At 36.9% G+C, this 22,230-nt stretch overlaps 1 protein-coding gene across 2 annotated transcripts in view; it reads left to right on the forward strand.

Annotated features, from left to right (window-relative positions):
• Positions 1-3,422: 3,422 nt before the first annotated feature.
• LOC122746534 (cytochrome P450 3A24-like) overlaps positions 3,423-22,230 on the forward strand; it is a 51,546-nt gene continuing 32,738 nt past the window's right edge. The window contains exons 1-3 of one of the 2 annotated variants that reach the window (XM_043992233.1): positions 3,423-3,641; positions 15,496-15,589; positions 20,978-21,030. In XM_043992233.1, the coding sequence (XP_043848168.1) occupies positions 3,565-3,641; positions 15,496-15,589; positions 20,978-21,030 (224 nt within the window). In that variant the 5' untranslated portion in view covers positions 3,423-3,564. The remainder of the gene's footprint in view (positions 3,642-15,495; positions 15,590-20,977; positions 21,031-22,230) is intronic. The other variant, XM_043992215.1, reaches the window with a different exon arrangement.

Raw genomic sequence — 22,230 nt, forward strand, 5'->3', positions numbered from 1 at the left:
TTTTTGGTGAAATTGTGAACTGGTCTAAACATTTGGAAAACACATTGGAATTATCCCCAAAGATTTATTAAGCTGCCTATGCCTTTTGAACCAGAAATACCACTACTAGGTCTAACTCCAAAGATGATTATGGATAAAAGAAAAGAACCTATATGTTCTAAAATATTTATGGCAGGTCTCTTTGTGGTGGCAGAGAATTGGAAATTGTGGGGAATACCATCATTTGGGGAATGATTGAACAAGGTGTAGCATATGATTGTGATGGAATACTACTGTGCTATAAGAAATTATGAACTTGATGATCTTAGTAAAACATGGATAGGCTGGCACAAAATAGTGAAGAGGGAAGTGAGCAGAGCCAAGAGAACATTGAATACAGGAATAGCAATATTGTTTTATGAACAAGTTTGAATGACTAAGCCATTTTGACTATTATAAATATCTGAATTAAATACAAAGGACATATGAAGGAAGATGCTATTTATATCCAGAGAAAGAACTAATAAATAAAATTGTGTATAGATTTTACACAGACACACATATATAATACATATTTGTTTCTAATGGTGATCACATCTAGGGTAGGGGAAAGGAAAGCAAAGGAAAAATTAAATTTACATGATAACTTTATTATATATTTAAAAGGGCTAGGAAGTTGTCCATACTAAATTTGCAATTTCATGTGCAAGCTTCTTCTTTTTTATAATACCATGTTATGGAAATGCTTGTTATATTCCATAAATAAACATTTGAAAGAACAAAGAAAAAACATGAAGGTAAGAGTGGGAATGATAGTATAGCTAATTAGAAGATAGAAAAACATGGGGTTAAAGGTATTATTATTACTATTAGTACCTTCACCTATGTGGCCACCTTCCATTACTTCTGTATTTGTCTTGTAGGTATGTATTTATGTATGTATATACTCCTTATTTGAATAGAAACTTCTTGTGTCTAGGAAATATTTTTGCATTTTCTCATATACCCAGTGCCTAGAATAGTGCTTAGCCCATAATAAGCATTTAGTAAATGATAGGTTAAAAGCCTATGTATGTATGGGATATAGAGCATATTTCCACTGTGGGGAGGAAAATGTACCCCTGGTTAAATGAAGGAACAACCTTTTCCAAGAGTTGAGGAAAAGGATCTAATAATACCAATCAGCACTTCTATGCATTTTGTTCCACGAATGTCCATATCATTCATTTCATTTCATTCATTCATTTATATAATACTTTTTAGACTTCTGTGTAATCGATGAGGGAGAATCATCACTTTTCTGAAAATATCTCGCCTAGTAGATGCTACTGACCATTTTCAACTCTGACTCTTATACCCTGTTGGTTTGAACATAGAACATAATTGGAAACCTTGCTAGACTACATTAAAATATAATTGGGAAATATATAATAAAATTTAAAATGTAATAGAACAAAAATAATAGTACTATGTGTTTTTCTAATTTCAATATACCCTGAGGTATCCTTTGGAATGTTTTAGTAACTCCAGTTTCTACTGAGTTTGACACCACTGGTTTAGATACTCATTTCATGTCTTTGCTTGGAGATGAAAGATGTAGTGCATGTTCTGAGGATTTTTTTTCTTTTTTGCTTTCTCTTTTCAGGATTTTTGGGGCCTACAGCATGGATGTGATCACCAGCATTTCATCTGGAGTCAATATTGATTCATCGAATAACCAGAATAATCCCTTTGTGAGAGAAATCAGGTTTAGGCAACTTCCATAGGATCACAGCTGGTAAAACTTTGAAGTAGGATTTGAACTCAGATCTGACTTACCTCTAAGTCCAATGTTCTATGGTATTACCTCGCCATCTTTTTTTTTCTTTTCAGGGCAATGAGGGTTAAGTGACTTTCCTAGGGTCACACAGTTAGTAAGTGTCAAGTGTCTGAGGCTGGATTTGAACTCAGGTCCTCCTGAATCCAGGGCTGGTGCTTTATCCACTGTGCCACCTAGCTGCCCCCTAGCCATCTTTAAAATGGTGGTTGACTTCTGTAGGATGATCCAAATGGAGGCAATTTTAAAGATTATTCTAAGATACACGTTTCTCTTGCAATTTAAAACTTGTGGTCAAACTTGTCAAATTTTATTTATACTCATTTACTCATTTAACCATAAGTAAGCTCATATGTTATACATAAGAATTCTTTTTTTTGCAGGGCAATGTGCATCAAGTGACTTGCCCAGGGTCACACAGCTAGTAAGTGTCAAGTGTCTGAGGTTGGATTTGAACTCAGATCCTCCCAAATTCAGGGCTGGTGCTTTATCCACTGTGCCACCCAGCTGCCTTTGTACTTAAGCATTCTTATACAAACTCAGCCTCAGGGAAGCAGTATATTTTAATGGAAGGGGGATTGAAATTGGGAGTCAGAAGACCATATTCTAATCTCAGCTTTAGCCATGTATTAGCTCAGTGACTATGGAACAACCATCTTGCTGCTCTGAACCTCAATTGCTTTATCTGAAGAATGGAGTGATACATTCTTGCACTAGAGATTTCATAGGCTTGTTTTGGTGGTCAAATGAAATAATGTATATATACATATGCGTATAAATTTCTATAAAATATAAACACTAGGAACTATATATATGTAATCAATGTTTATTATTCCCTTCTGGATGCCTTTCCTTAATGGAGCCCATCAAAGATAGGATATAGTGGGGTAAGAGTGAGATTACAGATATTATCACAGCAGGAAAGACCAAGGAGGAATGCTTGGCATGAGTGCAGCATTTGTCTGATCACAGTGCAACACCACGAGTTTGGGTTTTGTTTTGGCTGCTGGCACTCGCTCCATCTCTACTAAGCGTGTCCAGACTATTCAACAACTCTCTGCTCTCTCTACTAAAAAGCAGCTAAGGGCCATTCTGGGAGCAGCTGGATATTGCATTTGGCCCTCACACCTAAGTTCTCCCCAAGACTCCTCCAAATACCTTCAAATAAGACAATTCCTAGAGCAGCAGAACCAACAAAAGAACAGGGTAAAATAACTTTCAAACCAAAGACAACTTACAGGTCAGCTGGAAAGGTCTGTTGCCCAGGGATATGAATTTTCAACTTTGAATCCCAAGGACTGAGTACAGCACCTGGCACATATAGGCACTTAACAAATGCTTGTTGACTGTTTTATTTGTACTTTAGACCTCCATAAAACTTTAACTCCACTTTGGTTTTGTCACCACTATTTCTGATAAGGGTTAAGGATGCTTATATCATTACCATTGTGTATTTAAAATGGCTAAGGTTAATTATTGTTTTCTGTATTTAACTGACCAAGACAGGTTACTAGCATGAATTTCCCCCCTACATTAGGTCAATAAAAATGAACCCTGAGACTTTAGAGATGAAGATTTGTATAGGGTCCACAAAACTTCCCAGCTGGATGACAATTTCATTGGCTATCCCTTTAACTCCACCCCTTCTTTTACAGCCTATATATTCTTTTCAGAATTTGTCAGGGAATTACGACAGCCCTCAAAGTTGAGAACTAAGGGGCAAACAGAGAGGAGGAAAAGAAAAAGAAGTAAAAAGCTGTTTAGAAAGCATGACAATGAACATCATCCCAAGCTTAAGTGGTGGAACCTGGACAGTCCTTATTCTCTTCCTGACTCTCCTGTTTCTGTAAGTGAGAACCTCCTATCTCTCCCCTCTTACAATTTTGTTTTGTGGTAAGGATAAACACTTTTTCACTTTTATTTGCATATTGATGTCACAATTACTGCCATGCCATAAAAGCTTTTGTTTCTTCAGTTTCTTTTGGGATAGATTTTTCTTTTGAGCAACCTCCTCTTCTGGTTTAGGAACATTTTGTTCCTTTTTGGTCAGTATCATCTCAATATGGCAAGGGGAACTCATGTACGGGTTGATTCGAGCATGAGCCCTGTAAGTATGCTGTTGCATTTTGGGAGCTTTGTTAACCTCGATATGCTCAGTGACAAGAGAATCCACATCCAAACCTGTCAGTTCATCACTACTTTCCTCATTTTTAAGCATATGCAGCAAGAACTCAGCACTATTTTGGGACCAATGACCCTGTTTCCAACCCCACTGCTTAGCCTGGGCACATGTGCCAACTCCACCATTGTATAAACAGAAGGGAACACATTGTTTCTTCAATGTGACATCTTTCAAATACTTGGTAGCTTTTCAGATACGCATGTCCTTGATAGCTTGGGGGTGTTTCATGGGTATTCTTGAATTGGACCTGGAGATTTGAACCCCTTGACTTGCATGATTTTGTGGGGTTCTCTGGATCAAGAGAGTACCTCACCATTTTAAATGATTAACTAGGATGACTCAAGGGAAGGGCACCTCTTACCTTTTTTTTTTAAGGAATTGGGGCTAGCTCCTTTGTGACTGCCACAGGAAATTTCACAATTACTGGTTTTTAGTAGCTTCTGCTCATTGCATAATGTACTTAAGGGTAAATTTGTTATTTAGGCTTTCTGAAACTGAAAATGAAGATCATTCTTTTTTAAATAAATGGATTGACATAGTTTGTTAGAAAAAGTACCAAAGGAAATCTTGATCCAAGGCTCCATTGTTTTTCCCCAAAAGAATAGACTTTGAGGATATTTTTAGGCATTGGTAAAGTGATAGAAAAGCAAAGAAAACTCCTTAAATACACGTGAGTTCATGACACCTGTTTTTCTTTTTACCTTTCCAATTTTGCTCCCTATTATTTTACTATTCCACAGTTTAAAATATATTTCCTTATGTTCCCCAAATTATGGCCTATTTGATGATACTCATCTTGAGCAAAACACTGTAGTCTTTTTTAATAACTGGTATATGGGATTCTTTATGACATATTTATGCATTATCTGGTTTTTTTTTGGTGGGGCAATGTACATTAAGTGACTTTCCCAGGGTCATACCACTGGTAAGTGTCAAGTGTCTGAGGCCGGATTTTAACTCAGGTCCTCCTGAATCCAGGGCTGGTGCTCTGTCCACTGTGCCATCTAGCTGCCCCTCATGCATTATCTTTTTCAAAGGCTTTGGGGTGGGAGTGTCTACAAAAGGTGAGCATTCCTGTCCTGTTCCATCCATCTATTTTAAATAATCACTGTCCTAGAAAGGCAGGGAACTAGAAAATCGGTTAGCATCATTGATATATATCAAATATGGAAGCTTTTCTGCATGAAAAAAGAAGTTGATAAATTATTTCTAGTGTTGCAATCCACACAAACTGATAAGATCCAAGGAAGTGTACTGACAAGAAAACAGGTAGAGACCCAACTAAACCTCAGCCTTTACTGTTTTTATTTTTTTTAAGACTTATGATGGGTTCAAAAACTATCATTTAGTTATACTCTATAGGATAAAAATGTTTTGCCCTTTGTTCTTCATTTTTCCCCTGGTATGTTGGTTAGTTTGCCACAAAAGGAAGCAGTGGTCACTGCTAAATCTTACAGGAGAATTCACAGAAGAGTTTTGTAAATTTTTCTTTTCTTCTTTTCCTGTAGACTCTGAATCACTCTAATTTAGTCAAGCAGTAGAAGTTGAGATTCCTATGTCCCTTTTGTTCTAGTTTTTTAAAAAGACCCTATAAGTGAAAGAGGGAATGTGGTGCTAATTCTCCACATGGATATAAAAAATGACCACTCTGGAAGAAATGAAGTTGTTACTGAATTGGGAGATAGTTTAATATCATAATCCAAATATCCAGGCTTCTTTCTTAGAGCTATCAAGAGACACTAGAAGGTCACAGAACGAGGGAAATATGAACATTAGGTGACATGAAATTCTTCTGCATTCATGCCCAAATAACAGAAACACTGATGGCTTAGGAAGTACCTAGCAAACTGGAATGATAATGGACTCTGGCATGAAAGAACCTAAATTCAGATCCCTCTCTTGATGCTCACTTACCTGCATGATATGGGCCAAGGATCTTAAATAGCTGAGTCACAGTTTCTTCATTCATATAATGAGGAGACTTTGAAGATGTTCCCTAAAGCTTACTAAGACTCTAGATTTATGATTCTATCATTCTAAGTCCCATATTGGAAGTCAGAACTGCTAAAGTGTGCTGCTTTGAGCCATTGCTGGCTGAGGGTAATGATGTACTACTGTGTTTATAGGAACAGAGGATATGAGATCTAGAAAGGACCTTGGTGATTATCTACTACAACTCTCTGATTTTTCTCCCTCATTTGACAGATAAGAAATGAGTTTAAGACAAGAAAAGTAGCCTGCCAAACAATGCAACACAACACAAATATTATATAAAGTAAGATAGTATGGTATGGTATATTTATGGAACATACTACTTTGAGGGTATAATCAGCTAATGAATATGCTAAGCAAAAAATAAGAAAAACTATGCCCTAGATGAGGAAATAATGTCAAAATTTGATATATAGATGATGAATGGTGTATCATCCAAGTTCCTTCAAAAATTATTAGAAACTTTATTTTGAAGTCAAAACTTAATCAGTTGAGCCTTTAAAATACTAGTCATAATCTTATCCCACACTCCAGCGCATATTGAATTAGAATCAGGTGAAGTAACATATAAATAATAAGGAAAGAAAATATATAGTTCCCATCTAGTCTTTTTAAAATTTAAAAATTTTTGGTTTTTAAAATTTTTATTTTTTTTATCCAGTCTTGATAGAAACTTTTATCATATTTTAGCCCATGTTCTTTTCTTTGTTTCTTCTTTTTATCTCTTTTATGTAGGTGAAATTACTGTGTAAGGCTGTAGCCATTCTGGTTTTGCTGATTTTGCTCTATCTTATCTCATAAAGGTCCTTCCTTATTTGCTTGTGTATATTAACAGTAATTATTTTGGGAGCTTCTATTATATTTGAATATGATAATGTGACATAATTAGTTTAGCCAATTTTGAACTTAGTATTTGAATCCAATTTTGGTTTTAAAAATAAAGAACAATATATATTTTAATGTGTATACAATTTTTAAAATAATTAAGTTTATTTTTGTGCTACTATCCTGGTAGAGGAATTGCTCAATTAAAAAGTATATTCAATTTTGCGACATAATATATCAGCTCATTGCTTTCCAAAATATTTTTTTGACCCTGAAGTCCCACCAACAATGTATTAGGCTACCTGATTTCTTATAACCCCAGCAAAAGTGGATATGACTGTTGTGGATATAATTACAAGGTTCTGCAATTTATTCTGGTTTAGGACAATGAATTCAAAGGTATCTGCAAATGGACACACAAGATGTACCTCAACATCTACTGTCTTGATTTGGTTTCTGTTACTGAACATCCTCCTTATCAGTGTCAAATAGCTTTAGCAAACTTGTCACTGTATTCCTTACAAAAGTCTTTGTGGACCTACAAAAGCATATTGGATAGTTACATGATGAACTTGATGGGCTGCAGCAAATAATGAAAGGAGGAAGATAGGAATTAAGAAATGAAAGAATTAAGGAAGGAAAGAAAGTAGAAAGGAAATATGGAAATAAGAAAGAAAGAATTTTTCAAGCATATACTATTTTGCAGGTACTGTGGCACATACGTTTTTTTTTTTTAAGTAATTAACATTTGTATTTATAGTCCTGAGGTCTAGCCTCCATCCCTCCTTCCATCCCTCTTCTTCCCCCTTGCTGAGGTGACAAGCAATCAGGTATAGGCTATACATGTATGATCATATAAAACATTACTATATCAGTCATCTTGCACAAAAAACCTGAACAAAAGAAAGTGAAAAATAACATGCTTCAGTCTGAGTTCCATCGATATCAGTTCTTTCTTTGGAGGTGGATAGTATGTTACATTGTCTTGTTTCGAATAGGCAAATCATTCACAGTTCTTCATCAAACAATATTGCTCTTTCTGTGCACAACCTTCTCTTGGTTCTGCTCACTTTACTATATATTAGTTCATACAAGTCTTTCCAGGCCTTTCTGAAATTATCCTGCTTGTCATTTCTTATAGCACAATAATATCCCTGTGGCACATCCTTTAGCAATATACTCATTTGATCCTCACAACAATCCTGAAATGTAGGTACCATTATTATCCCCATTTCACAGCTGAGGAAATTGAGGCAAACAGATGTTATGTAACTTGCTGAGAACCACACATCCACTTAATGTTGAAAGCTGTATTTGAACTAAGTTTCCTCACGTTAGATCCAGTGTTCTATCCACCAGGCCACCAAGCTCTGAAGAAGTAGTTGTAGAAGAATATCATGAAAAAGCTATTTCACATCTCCTTCCACTCTACCACAATTACTGATTTTTTTATATGTGAGTGCATAAATCATCTTTGTAATTATCTGTGAACATGTTAAAGAGATAGATCCAAGAGGAAGGGGTGTTCAATAGTGACAAAGGCTATAGAGAGGTAAAGAACTCAGAAAACTGAGAAAAAAAAATCACTGAATTTGATTTCACAATTAAGAGATGATTATTGCCATTGGAGGAAGCAATTCAAAAATGTAAATCAACTTAGACTAGCCAAGAGTGGATCACAGATTCAGTCCCCAGCCCAGTGGGGGAACTTGAAAAGGGAGTCTGAAATCAGTATCCAAAACTCTGAAGTAGGTCTTTAGCACATGGACACCTAGAGATACTTTTGAACTCAGCTCAATCCCAGGCTAGCAAATTAGGACTTGGGAAAAAGCGCTTACCAGTAACTCAGTGTGCAAGGCCCCCAGGGGAATATACTTAGTGCCCCATACAGAAAAGCAGTGGGGGAGACTCCAGAGGGAATATCATTACAGACTCAACTCCAAAAGGTCTCCAAGGTAGGTCTACAATTCCAGGTTGTCTAGAACTAAGTGAAAGAATAAGTTTAGAACCTCCTGGGCAGAGCCAAGATGGTGGGGGAAAGACATTAAACACACAAAGATCCTGACACAATTGCCCCCAAAACACCAATAAAATAAGCCCTAGAGCAGCAAAACCCACAAAAGACGCTGAGATTTTTTTCCAGATTAGAGGGGGCTGTACTGGGCTGCGAGCAGAATCCAACACAGACCCCAAACATAGTTTGCAAGGGGCACCTACCCCCAGCATCCAAATCAGCATAAGCACCAAAGTCTTCAGGAACTAAGCTTACCATCAGGTGAGAGGGCTGAACTGCTGGTCCAGGGGCTGCAAAACACAGGGGTATCTGTGGGACCTGAGGAGGAGTTCAGGTATCCCACCCAAGCAGGGAACCAGGAAGAAATCTTGAGCAGAAGGATGCCCAGTTGGGGAAGGGTTGCAGGCTCATCAAAGCTGAAAACCACCACAGCATTCTGCTGTTGCAAGTTGGCTTCAGGTTACCTTCGGACCAGAGAACAGGCCAGGCAAGAGAAAACCCTGACCTCCCTCAACACCTGGGACTCTCTAAAGCTTGACACAGTATAGCTTGCAAGTAGGGCCTCACCATAAGAGAGAGCTAAAAGTCAAGTAAAAAATGGATAGATTAGCAAGCAAAGAAAGTTGAAAACAATAGGAAGATTCTTTAGCAACAAAGAAGATCAAGGGACACCCTCAGAAGAGGATAACAACCTCAGGGGCCCTACATTCAAAGTTTCCAAGAAAAATATGAATTGGTCTCAGGCCATGGAAGCACTAAAAAGGGACTTTGAAGAGAAAGTAGGAGAGAGAGAATCAAGGTTTGCAGAAGTGGAGGAAAAGAAGATGGGGTGTCCTATGTCTCAGGCCGTATTTGAGCTCAGGGCCTCCTGGGTCCAGGGCTGGTGCTTTGTCCACTGTGCCACCTAGCTAACCCATGATGACATCTTTAAATAGGGTTTGAGGGGTAGGAGTAATAGACTGGGAGAGGGGGAAGGGGAGAGAGTCTGGGGACAGGCAGTTCATATGAAGGAAACAAGAAAAAAGCTTATGGAGGGGAGGGGAAGAAGGGGAAGGAGTGGGGGAATAAGTGAACCTTAATATCATCAAAATTGGCTCAAAGAGGGAATAACATACATACTCAAGTGGTTATAGTAATATATTTTTGCCCTAAGGAAACATGGGAGGGAGATAAGGGGTGGGAGGGGGGAGAAGAGGGGAAGGAGGGAAGGGCACATTAGGGGAGAGAGCAGTAAAAAATAGAAAACTTTTGAGGAAGGTGAAAGAAGGGAGGACAGAGTAGGGGTGGGGGAGTCAGAAGTAAAACACTTTTGAGGAAGAAAGAGGTAAAAGAAGATAAAAAATAGAGTAAATATAATGGGAAGGGAATAGGATGGGGGAAATAGTTATGCTCATCGATTATAATGGCAAAACATATGATACCTACTTTGCTGGACTATTATGAAGAAAATTCTTTGTCAAATGTAAGGTACTATATACAGGTTATGATTAACAGGATACTATCAGAAAAACCTGGAAAGACCTACATGAACTGAAGCAGAGTGAAATATACTGTATACAAAATAACAGCAATAGTGTAGGATGATCTGCTGGGAAGCATGTTGTTATTTTCATCAAGGCAATGATCCAATATAACCCTGATGGACTTATGAAAATTGCAACCAATCTACAGAGAAAGAACTGATGTTATCTGAAAACAAATGGAAACACATTAAAAAATTTTTTTTCTTTGACAATTCCTTAATCTGAAGTTTTGTTTTTTTTAACTGTTTTCTCTCACAACCAAGCTAATGTGGGAATGTTTTCCATGACTACTCATATGTAACTTATTTTGAATTGATTGAGTTCTTGTGAATGGGGTTTGGGAAGGGAAGGAGGAAGAGAAGTTGGAACACAAAGTTTTAAAAAATTGATGTCAAAATTTGTTTTTATATATATTTTGGAAAATTAAAATCTATAAAAATAAAAAAAATGACTTTAAAAACAAACAAACAAAAATGTTAAGAATTTTTAAGAGACCAAGGATATCCAAGTGGTAAACAAGAAGAAAATAATTCTCTCTTTCTCTTTCTCTGTCTCTGTCTCTCTTTATATACATACATATAGTATACACACATATATACACCATATATTCATGTCTGTGTGTATATATACACGCATATACATATATGCATGCAAAGCCTTGAAGAAAATGACAACTTGCCCGGAAAACCAATTACAATCCCAGAGGAAAAAATGCAATAGCTAAAAGAATATAAATCAAAATGCTATAGAGAAAAGAATTGTAAAAGAAATGAGAGGTGTGGAAGAAACAGTTGGAAAGAGAATTAAGTGGTGGTCAGAAATGGTACAAAATCTTAGCCAAGTAAATGACTCCTTGCAAATTAGAATGGACCAAACAGAAGATAATGATTCTATGAGATAAGAAGAAATATTAAAATTAATGTTAAAATATAAAAATTATTGAAAAATAGAAGATAATTTAAGGTCTTTCATATAAAAAACTGACCTGGATAACAGCTCAAGGAGAAATCATTTAGGAATCAATGGAGTGGGCAGTAGATAGGTGGCACAGTGGATAAAGCACCAGCCCTGGCTTCAGGAGGACCTGAGTTCAAATCCAGCCTCAGACACTTGACACTAGCTGTGTGACCTTAGGCAAGTCACTTAACCCTCATTTCCCTGAAGAAAAAAAATATCCAGGAATCAATGGAGTACCTGAAAGCCATGATCAGAAAAAAAGAGCCCAGGAGTTATATTTTAGGAAACCAGGAGAAAAAAATTCCCAGATTTCATTCAACTAGAACACAAAGTAAAAAATGCAAAAATTCACCAGACAGTTCTGAAAAGAGATGTCTAAATGAAAATCCCTAGCAATGTTAGCACCAATATTCAAGGATTCCAAAGTAAAGAAAACTAATGCAAATATTAAGAAAGCAATATCAGTAATGAGTAGCCACAGACAAGTCCTTGTAAGATTTAGCCACTAACATTAAGGAGGAGTAGAGAGTGTGGTATTTGGTATTCCCCAAAGCCAATGACATACTCTTTGAATTAAGAATAACTTACCCAGTAAAACGGAGTTTAATTATAGTGGGGGGGAAAGGGACTGATGATGAAATACAAAACTTCCAAGGATTTTTGAAGAACAGAGGAGATTAAAATAGAAACTTTGCAGTACAAACTAGAGAGTAAAGAGATATATAAAAAGGTGAGCAATTGAAAAAGACTAAAGCCTTTTAGCACAGAAGTGTTTGCATTTTAATTGGGTGAGGGATAGGATGCAGTATCTCATAAGCACTATAGTGACAGATGAGGTCATAGAAGGGCCAAATAAGATTGAAACCTTGGAAGTAATTTGTGTAATGTTTTGGTCATCTTCAAGGAGAAAGGAAAGGGAAGAGGGAAAAATATATTGGTGTTGGGGCCAAATTTGATATAGGGATAGTTAATTCAGTGGCTCTCCTTAATATTGGGGTTCAGAAAATAATGAGGAACCTCTAGGTCTGAAACTCCATCCCCTCCGAACTGCCTTTTTGGATATTTCTCCCAGGCCAATAAGAAACGAGCTTAACAGCCTCTTTTCCATGAAAGAATCAGGTTTTATTAATGAGAATAAAATGCACAGCATAGGTGAAATTAATAGTCAAAGACAAGGGAAAAGGGAAAAAGAAAAATGGATAATCCCCCTAACTATAACAAAAAGCCTATATAATCCCCAAACTTGCTTCCAGTTCAGCTAATTTCAAAGAGGCAGGCTTATTAACTCACCACCGGGGGTCCACAACTTCAATGGGAAACAGCTTTGCAGTCAGGGCCCATAGGACAAAACTGCCAGGTAAAACCTCTCTCTTGTCTGTTCCCACCAGTTCACCCCATAGGAAAGACACTGACACAGGAAAGAAACTGAGCTCCCCCCAACAAGCATTTACTCTCCCTCCCCCAAAAGGGGAGGTCCTTCAAACTGCCTGTGGAGAGTGGTTTCTCCTGCTGACATCACCAGCATATGTCACTCAGGACAGGCAAGGTGTGGCTCATCCCAATCAGTCTGCCAAATTCCATTATTTTACCACAATGGGGAAGAAAAGAAGAATGGAGGGGATATAGCCCATAATTAGAGGTCAATGTAGAAATTCAAACAAATGAAGAAGGATGGGGGAAGGCTATGATTTGAATCTTTCTTTAAACTGAATGCAGAGCAAAGTGAGCAGAATCAGGAGAAAAACTAATCTTATAATATTTTTAATATGATTACTTAAAAAAATGTAAGAACTCTGATCCTCATGATGATTAACTATAATTCCAAAGGATTGGTGATTTTGAATGCTGTCCATCTCCTAACAGTGTTGATGAACTAGCTATTCAGAGGGAGATATGAACTTTTGTATATGTACAATGTGGTAATGTGTTTTACATGACTTTAGTTGTTATAGACATTTTGTTTTCCTTTATTTCATTGTATGTGTGTGTGCATGTGTTTGTATGTGTGATGAGGATAGAGGGAGAGTGAGCCAATGGTTGTTAATATAAGCCTACTATTTTCTTTCTTGAATTTATTTATTTTTTATCATAAAAGTATTTTATTATTTTCTAGTTACATGTAGAGATAGTTGTCAACATTTGTTTTTATAAGATTTCTGGTGTCAAATTTTTCTCCCTCCCTCCTCTCTCTCCCCCTCCTAAACACAGCAAGCAATCTGATATAGGTTATATATGTACAATTACATTAAACATATTTCTGCATTAGTCATGGTGTGAATGAAAAAACCCGAGCAAAAATGAAACAAAAAAAAGTAGAAATAGTATGGTTCAATCTGCATCTAGATTCCACAGTTCTTTTTGTCTGGATTTGGAGAGCATTTTATATCATGAGTCCTTTGGAACTATCTTGGACCATTGTATTGCTGAGAAGAGTCAAGTCTATTACAGTTGTTCAACACATAATGTTGTTGATCCTTTGTGCAATGTTCTCCTGGTTCTGCTCATCTCACTCAGCATCAGTTCATATAAGTCCTTCCAGGTTTTTCTGAAATCCGCATGCTCATTGTTTCTTACAGCATGATAGCTCATTGTTTCTTACATTCATATACCACAACTTGTATAGCCATTCCCCAATTGATGGCCATCCTCTCAATTTCCAATTCCTTGCCACCACAAAAAGAGCAGCTATAAATATTTTTGTCCATGTGGGTCCTTTTCCCTTTTTCATAATGATATCTTTGAGGAAAAGACCTAAGAGTTAACCTATTTTAAAAAAAAGTGAAGCCAGGGCCTAAGAGGATACTGAAAGGTGAGGGTGGAAGTCTAGGTAAAAGTGAAGTTTAAGATTATGGAAAATAAGTTGTGGAGAGAAAGGAAACTATAACATAAAGTCTAATAAAAACAATTTAGAATCAATTACCATAGAAGTGGGATACTTGGGGTGATAATGAGATCAAGGTTGTTATTATCCGTATATGTGACTGATGGGAGATAAAGGAATAGGACATGGGAGTTGAGATTAAGGAATAGGGAGACCATGGTGCTTTGCTGAACTGGTTGAATATTGATTTCACATGGCATAAGGGTAGGGTCATATTTCAGATAAAGAGTGAGCCAGTGTCTGAACTTCTTGAAAAAATAGAATTGTAATCCAGTATATAACTGCTGTCAGAATTGGATTGGGTAAAATATCTGGAAAGAGTGAAACTCAAAGGAGGATAAGATGCTAAGTGATAACAGAGGAAGGGTCTAGGAGTGGTAATAAGGAGCAAGGAAAGAATATATTGACTACTCTCTCAGGAGGAGTGAAAAGCATGACAATCCAGGAAACAAAGGGAAATATGTTGACAATAGAATCCAGATCCAAAAGACACAATGGAAGAGATGGAGATAGCTGGATTGATACCTGAGAGGGTAGCAATATGATATGTAGAGATAAGAGAATGGGAATTAGTGGCAAGGAAGGTAGGTGATTTTAGTTTAGTCTTGTGGAAACTCTATCAAATGGAAGAGTAAGTAGTAGCAATACAGTAGTCACAAAAAACTAGTATCAAGGAGGGAGAGATATTAGGAATAGTATAAAAAGCTTTTCTTGCATATAAGGTCCTAACAGTAAGATGTGTGGTTTCTAAGTCTTTGGTCATGGACTGGATTATTAAACTGAGTGAAATATATTGGAAACTGTGATTGTGGTATCTAGTGTTCTGCTTCTAAAAAGGAATGGTTTGGTGTCTGGAGCACACGAGTTGGCTTCGGTCCTGGAGAGTAGACCTTAATGTCTGAGACTCATATCCAGAACTATCTTGGTCATATGTAAGGTGCATTGACCTTGGACTGGGTCCAATCGAACAACAGAGACTTGGTTTTCATCCCAGCACAATAGAATTAAGCTGCGGTACTAATGGAATGACTCCAGACAGAGGCAGATTACATTCCAACAGCAGTGCTAATGATGGTTTACTTGAGCCTTGCCAAATATGGGTACACCTAATATGTTGTCTAAGACCTTACTGAATCTCATGTCTCATCATGTTTGTGGGAGCCATGAAGTATCTCTGGAAGTGCCATAGTGGCATGTGGGTCTGAATGAACCAAGCCTTAACTCAGAATTACCTTTATAGCTCCCCCCTTTCCGATTACTGTACCATTTATGTCTTTGGTCTTTTCCTTGACTCTAATATATTTGTATTTTTCTTTCACTTTACAGATATGGGACCTGGACACACAAGGTCTTTAAGGACCTGGGCATTCCGGGACCAATACCTCTTCCTCTCTTTGGCAATTTTCTTTCTTATTCCAAAGTGAGTTTCTATGAGTTCTCCTTTACTGCCTTTGGACAGCAGGAAGAACATTTGCTTAAAGCTCAGGAGACTTGGGTACAAATACCAGCCTTGATGCCTATTACCTATGTGACCTTGGACAAATCGGTTATTATCCCTAGGCCTCAGTTTCCTCATCTGTAAAATGAGAGGCTTGGACTCCCAGCTGAAGGTCTAGGGTCTTCTGATCCTTTTTAGGACCTCAGATTCCCCAAAGATAAGTTATAGTGCACTTCTCCTTGAATGTTATGGGACAGAGTGTATATTAATATTCAGATCTACTTTTCATTGGACAAAGGGCTTCATTAACAAGTGTTAGGGACTGAAAGTTTGACGCTAAATTCTGCTTGAGTGCTTTAATACTCTCTGGAAGATTTAGCCATTTATTCAAAGGGAATTTCCTTTTGAGTCCTGTGACAACAATGCTCTAAGAGATAGTGACTAGACCTGTGATTTCACAAGTATAAGAATTCCCAGCTGAGTTAGCTGCTTTTCCCCTCAGATTTTTCCTACAACTTATAGTCTGAGAGTTACTGAAAGTATTGATTAATTACCTTCCTAGTGTCACACAACCAGCAGGTAGGAGAGGTAGAACTTGAATCCAGGACTTCTTGTTTTTGAGGCCAGTTTTGAAAGATCTCTATGCTTTTTTTTCTGATAAAAGTATTTTATTTTTTTCCAGTTACATGTAAAGATAGTTCTCAACATTTGTTTATACAAGCTTTCCAATTTCAGATTTTTCTCCCTCCCTCCCCTTACTCCCCCATTCCCCTAGATAGCAGGTAATCTGATATAGGTTTTATATATATATATAACATTAAACTTGTTTCTGCATTAGTCATAAGAGAAGAATCAGAGCAATGAGGAAAAACCTCAAAATAGAAAAACAATACCACCAAAAACAAAAGAAATAGAATGGTTCAATCCTCATCTATACTCTACAGTTTTTTTTCCTCTGGATTTGGATATACCCTTCCATCATGAGTCCCCTGAAATTCTCCTGTACCATTGCATTGGTGAGAAGAATCTAGTCCATCACAGTAGATCAACACACAATGTTGATGATACTGTGTACAATGTTCTTCTGATTCTGCTCATCTCACTCATCATCAGTTCATGGAAGTCCTTCCAGGTTTCTATGAACTCTTCCTGCTCATCGTTTCTTACAACACAATAGAATTCCATTACATTCATATACCATACCACAACTTGTTCAGCCATTCAGCAATTGATGGGCAACCGCTCAATTTCCAATTCCTTGTCACCACAAAAAGAGCAGCTATAAATATTTTTGTACATGTAGGTCCTATTCCCTTTTTATAATCTCTTTGGGAGAAAGACCCAAAAGTGGTATTTCTGGGCCAAAGGGTATGCACAGCTTTATAGCCCCTTGGGCATAATTCCAGATTGCTCTCCAGAATGGTTGGATCAGTTCACAGTTCCACCAACAAAGCATCAGTGTTCCAATTTTCCCATAGCTTCTCCAACATTTATTATTTTCCTTTTTGATCATATTAGCCAATCTGATAGGTGTCAGGTGGTATCTCAGAGTTTTTTTTAATTTGCATCTCTCTAATCATTAGTGATTTAGAGCATTTTTTCATATGGGAATAGATAGCCTTGATTTCTTCATCAGAAAACTGCCTGTTCATATCCTTTGACCGTTTCTTAATTGGGGAATGACTTGGATTCATATAAATTTGATTTAATTCCCTATATATTTTAGAAATGAGGCCTTTATCAGAAGTACTGGCCATAAAAATTGTTTCCCAGCTTTCTGCATCCTTTCTAATTTTGGATGCATTGCTTCAGTTTGTATAAAAACTTCTTAATTTAATATAATCAAAATCATCCATTTTGCATTTCATTAATAAATTTTATTAATTTTGCCTTTAATTTTCAGGATCTCTCATTTAGTATCTAATCGGGGATTTAAAATTTATTCTTTTTCTAGTTTTTCAAGTTGGATGCCCAATTCATTGATCTCCTCTTTCTATTTTTTATTCATGTAAGCAGTTAGAGTTATAAATTTTCCCCTAAGCACTGCTTTGGCTGCATCCCCTAGATTTTGGTATGTTGTCTCATTATTGTCATTCTCTTGGATAAAGTTATTAATTGTTTCTATGATTTTTTGTTTGACCTATTCATTCTTTAGAATGGAATTATTTAGTTTCCAGTTGATTTTCAGTCTACTTTTCCATGGCTCTTTCTTACATGTAATTTTTATTGCATCATGATCTGAGAAGGATGCATTTACTATTTCTGCCTTTCTACATTTGACTATGATGTTTTTGTGCCCTAATACATGGAAAATCTTTGAAAATATGCCATGTCCTGCTGAGAAAAGAGTATATTCCTTTCTATCCCCATTCAATTTTCTCCAGACATCTGTCATGTCTAACTTTTCTAGTATTCTATTCACCTCTTTCACTTATTTCTTATTTGTTTTTCAGCTAGATTTATCTAATTCTGAGAAGGGAAGATTCAGATCCCCACTAGTATAGTATTACTGTCTAATTCCTCTTGTAACTCATTTAACTTCTCTAAGAATTTGGATGCTAAACTACTTGGCACATACATATTTAATATTGATATTGCTTCATTATCTATAGTGCCTTTTAGCAAGATGTAGTTTCCTTCCTTATCTCTTATAATGAGATCTATTTTTGCCTTTGCTTTGTCTGTGATAAGGATTGCTACCCCTGATTTTTTGACTTTAGCTGAACCATAATATATTGTGCTCCAGCCTTTTACCTTTACTCTGTGTGTATCTCTCTGCTTCAAATGTGTTTCTTGTAAACAGCATATTGTAGGATTCTGTTTTTTAATCCACTCTGCAATTCGCTTCCGTTTTAAAGCAGAGTTCATCCCATTCACATTCACAATTATTACTGTCTATTCCCCCCCATTCTATTTACCCGCTTTGTACTTTCCCCCCTTTCTTTCACCCTATTCCTCCTCACCAACGTTTTGCTTCTTGCCCCTGCCTCCCCCAATCTGCCCTCCCTTTTTGTCACCCCCTCCCTTTTCTTTACCCTTTTCTTTTTTTAAGGCATTGTTTTCTTCAGTGAGGTTATGCACCTTTTTTTTTTTTTCCATTTGGCCAGATGAATTTTTTAAGGAGTTGTTTTTTTTCAGTCAATCTTTGTGCTTCCTTTTCCAAGCTCCTGGTTCTGTTTGCATAATTTTCTTGTGTTGCTTTCATTTCTCTCAATTGATTTTTAAAATCCTTCTTGAGTTACTCCCAGAAGGCTTTTTGTTTTTCAGACCAATTCATATTCCCTCTTGAGGATTCACATGTAGGCAATTTGGGAGTATTGTTCTTATCTGAATTTGTGTTTGCCTCTTCCCTGTCAACACAGAAGCTCTCAATGGTGAGAGCTCTTTTTTATTTCTTACTCATTATTTTTTATCTTTTTAAAATTGAGGTCTCCTCTGGGGGCACCAGGGTCCCTGTTTCAAGCTTCTTGTTCTGGGATATAGGGGCTATTTCACTGGCTCTTTACACTGAGGCTTCTATGGCATGTAGTTTTTTCACTGCCCTGGACTTCCTGTCTGAGCACGTTGGGCTCAGTAGACATTGCCCTGGACTTCCTGTCTGAGCACGTTGGGCTCAGTAGACATTGCCCTGGACTTCCTGTCTGAGTTTGCTGGGATCAGTAGACCTTCTGGCACCTGTCTTGTGGGTGTCCCTCCAGCTGGCAGCCTGCCCTCTCGGCTGGTGCAGGTGGGTTTCACCACTGTTATGCTGTGCCACCAGCTTGTTGTGCCATGATCCAAGGGCCCCAGTTGCTCGGATGTGTCCCACAGCTTCCTGCTGATTTGCCCTGACCCTCTCCTGCAAGCTGTGCTGTGGTGAGCTGAGCCTCCCTTTTGCCCAAGTGAGACCGAACTTTCCTGAAGTCTTCTAAATTATCTCTGTCTCTTTGCACGTTCCGTAGTTTCAGAATCCATTTAGAGGCTTGATTTAATGTTCTTTTTGAGGGAACAGAAGGAGAGCTCATGTGATTTGCTGGCTACTCTCTGCCATCTTGGCTTTGCCCCCCCCCTATGCTTTTTTTTTCTTGTAAAATATTTATTATGAGAGAAAAATATATGGCCAGAAGATAGAATCATTAGGGAGACTGTCTCACTGAGTAAGAGAAAAGCTGGTCACTTTATATGTTTACAAACAAAGAAAGCTGTCAAAACAACTGGGAGGGGAATGCAAAGCAACTGGAAGTAAATGCAAAGCAACTGGTAGGGGCAAAACAACTGGGAAGGAAAACAACTGAGAAGGATTGCCTGGAGTATGAATATCACCCATCCACATCAATGTATCCTTGCAGACCAGGGTCTTTGTGCTCACCCACACCACATTCCTTTTTTTCCCTTAGGAAAGTTTTATGCATTCCTTGGGGAGGGGGGAGGATTTTCAGATTCCTTGGGGTCCCTTGTCCCACTACTTTCCTCTCTCTCTTATTTCTGGGAAGAAAGGGACAAAGGACCATTTTTTATAGCTTCTTAAAGAATGAAAAATGGGATGTAGAGATGTCCCTATTGATTTAGGAGAGATATTCAGAAAGTGTAAGTTACCATTGAAAGTAAAAGGGTTTTGTCAAAGGATTTCATCATCATAATTATATTAGTTATAATCTTGTAATGGATATTTGTTAATCATTTGCTTTGATACGTTGTGCTAGGTTTAAATAAAGAATTCTTCATATGGAAAAGTAAGGTTTTTGGATAAGTATTTTTAGAAAAATTGGTTTTATTTGTAAAGCTATGGATTTTATGCATTTACACACATCTTTTTGAGAAGGGGTCCATAGGTTTTTCTAGAACACTAAAAAGTTTTACGATACTTAAAAGTTTAAGAACAATTGAAATGCAAAGACAAAAAATCCAATGTAGATGACCTCAGTAGAGAAAATGATATATAATGAGATAGCCGTATTATAAGTGAGAATATAGTGAGAGCATAAGCATATAGAATGTAACAATCCATCAATCATAGGGTTTTTCTTCAGTGTCTACTGTGTTCTAGGCACTGAGTTACAAATGCATTGAATAGAACAGTGCTTACGTTAAACTGGCTTTCATATCATAGAAAAAAAAATCATTTGAGTTAAAATCAAGATAGCAAGGATCCTGAAACAATTTCTTTCTGTTGGAGTAATCAGGAAAGACTTCATGGAAGTGATCATATTTCATCAGATGTTAACAAATGGAGTTGAGATTGGACGATATGCCCTCCAGGCAAAATGAAGAAGATAAAAATAACAAAAATGCAATTATTTAATATTTAATTTCCTCACATAAAATATAATTTACATTATTCATTATTGAGAATTCATGACGATATCTGATTTAAAAATTTTTTTTTTGCAGGGTGTGGTAAATTTTGACATGATATGTTTTAAAAAATATGGGAAAACCTGGGGGTGAGTATTCTAAGGAATCTTTCCATTATACCTACACATTTCTATGGTTAGTCATTCAAGAGCTTTCCATTCAACCCCAATAGATTTGTGTAGGAAGAGGTATTAGAGATCGATTTAATGTTGCAGAATTCTTATTCAGGCCCATAACATCATAACAGTTGCAGTTAGTATGCTATTACCCTGGGTCATGGATTCTGTGTATACCCACTTGTTTTTGTTCAGTGCTATGAAAAAGTGAATGTTGAACAAAGAAGGATATATTGTATTACAGGGCTATGATATAAAAAGCTTGCTGAACAATGCAGATACAAAGACAGAAAAAGTTCTTGCCCCAAAGGAGCTTCCAGGATATTCTACAATTCAACATGTAAAAAGAAATAGTAATAAAAAAAGATGATCAGAGATGTAGTAACATATAGGGTGATGAAGATAACCAATATTTCTTTGAGAATTATTTTTACTACAAAAGACTATAATTGTATTTTCTTTAATTTCCTGTGTAAAATCTTATTAATTCTGACCAATTATTTTCAGTCCAATGAATTTGGGATAATTTGTATTTAGTAAACATCATTCTTGGTGATTACAAAGAGTTAACCAATAGTGAGATTTTGAGAAATATTAGAAATTTTGTGTGTTATATGATTATATATGAAAAGGGAAATTACATAATATCACATTAATCTCACTTTAATTTCCATGAGTAACCAATGATAGACAGGTTAACATTGGTATGGCACCTGATACCTTGTCATTCTGCACCCTCCTATTAGCTCCCCTGGGTTCTAAAGATTTGGAAAGGGACCCAGAATACTCTCCAAATCTTAGATCTTGAGCACTAAAACAAACATTTTACACTTCCTAGTGTAAGGGGCTAAAATTCTAGCTAGTCTGTATAAAATATCTAATGAGTGGTTGACAATAAAGTAGAAGCTTTAGCAAGAGTTAGAATTTTAAGCATTTATTAAGGAGAATAAGAATTTGTTGAAGAGAAAGAGAAAGGCCTAGATTCATCTATCTATTAAAGGGAGAGAGCATTCCTAGCTCTGGTCACCACCAGAGTTCACACAAAAGAGAGAGAGAGAGAGAGAGAGAGAGAGAGAGAGAGAGAGAGAGAGAGAGAGAGAGAGAGAGAGAGAGAGCCTTGTCCACAAGCCAACGTCACTTCCTGATGCATCATTCCAATTGTTACAGTCCCCT

The sequence above is a fragment of the Dromiciops gliroides genome, chromosome 1, assembly GCF_019393635.1.
Source record: "Dromiciops gliroides isolate mDroGli1 chromosome 1, mDroGli1.pri, whole genome shotgun sequence".
NCBI lineage: Eukaryota > Metazoa > Chordata > Mammalia > Microbiotheria > Microbiotheriidae > Dromiciops > Dromiciops gliroides.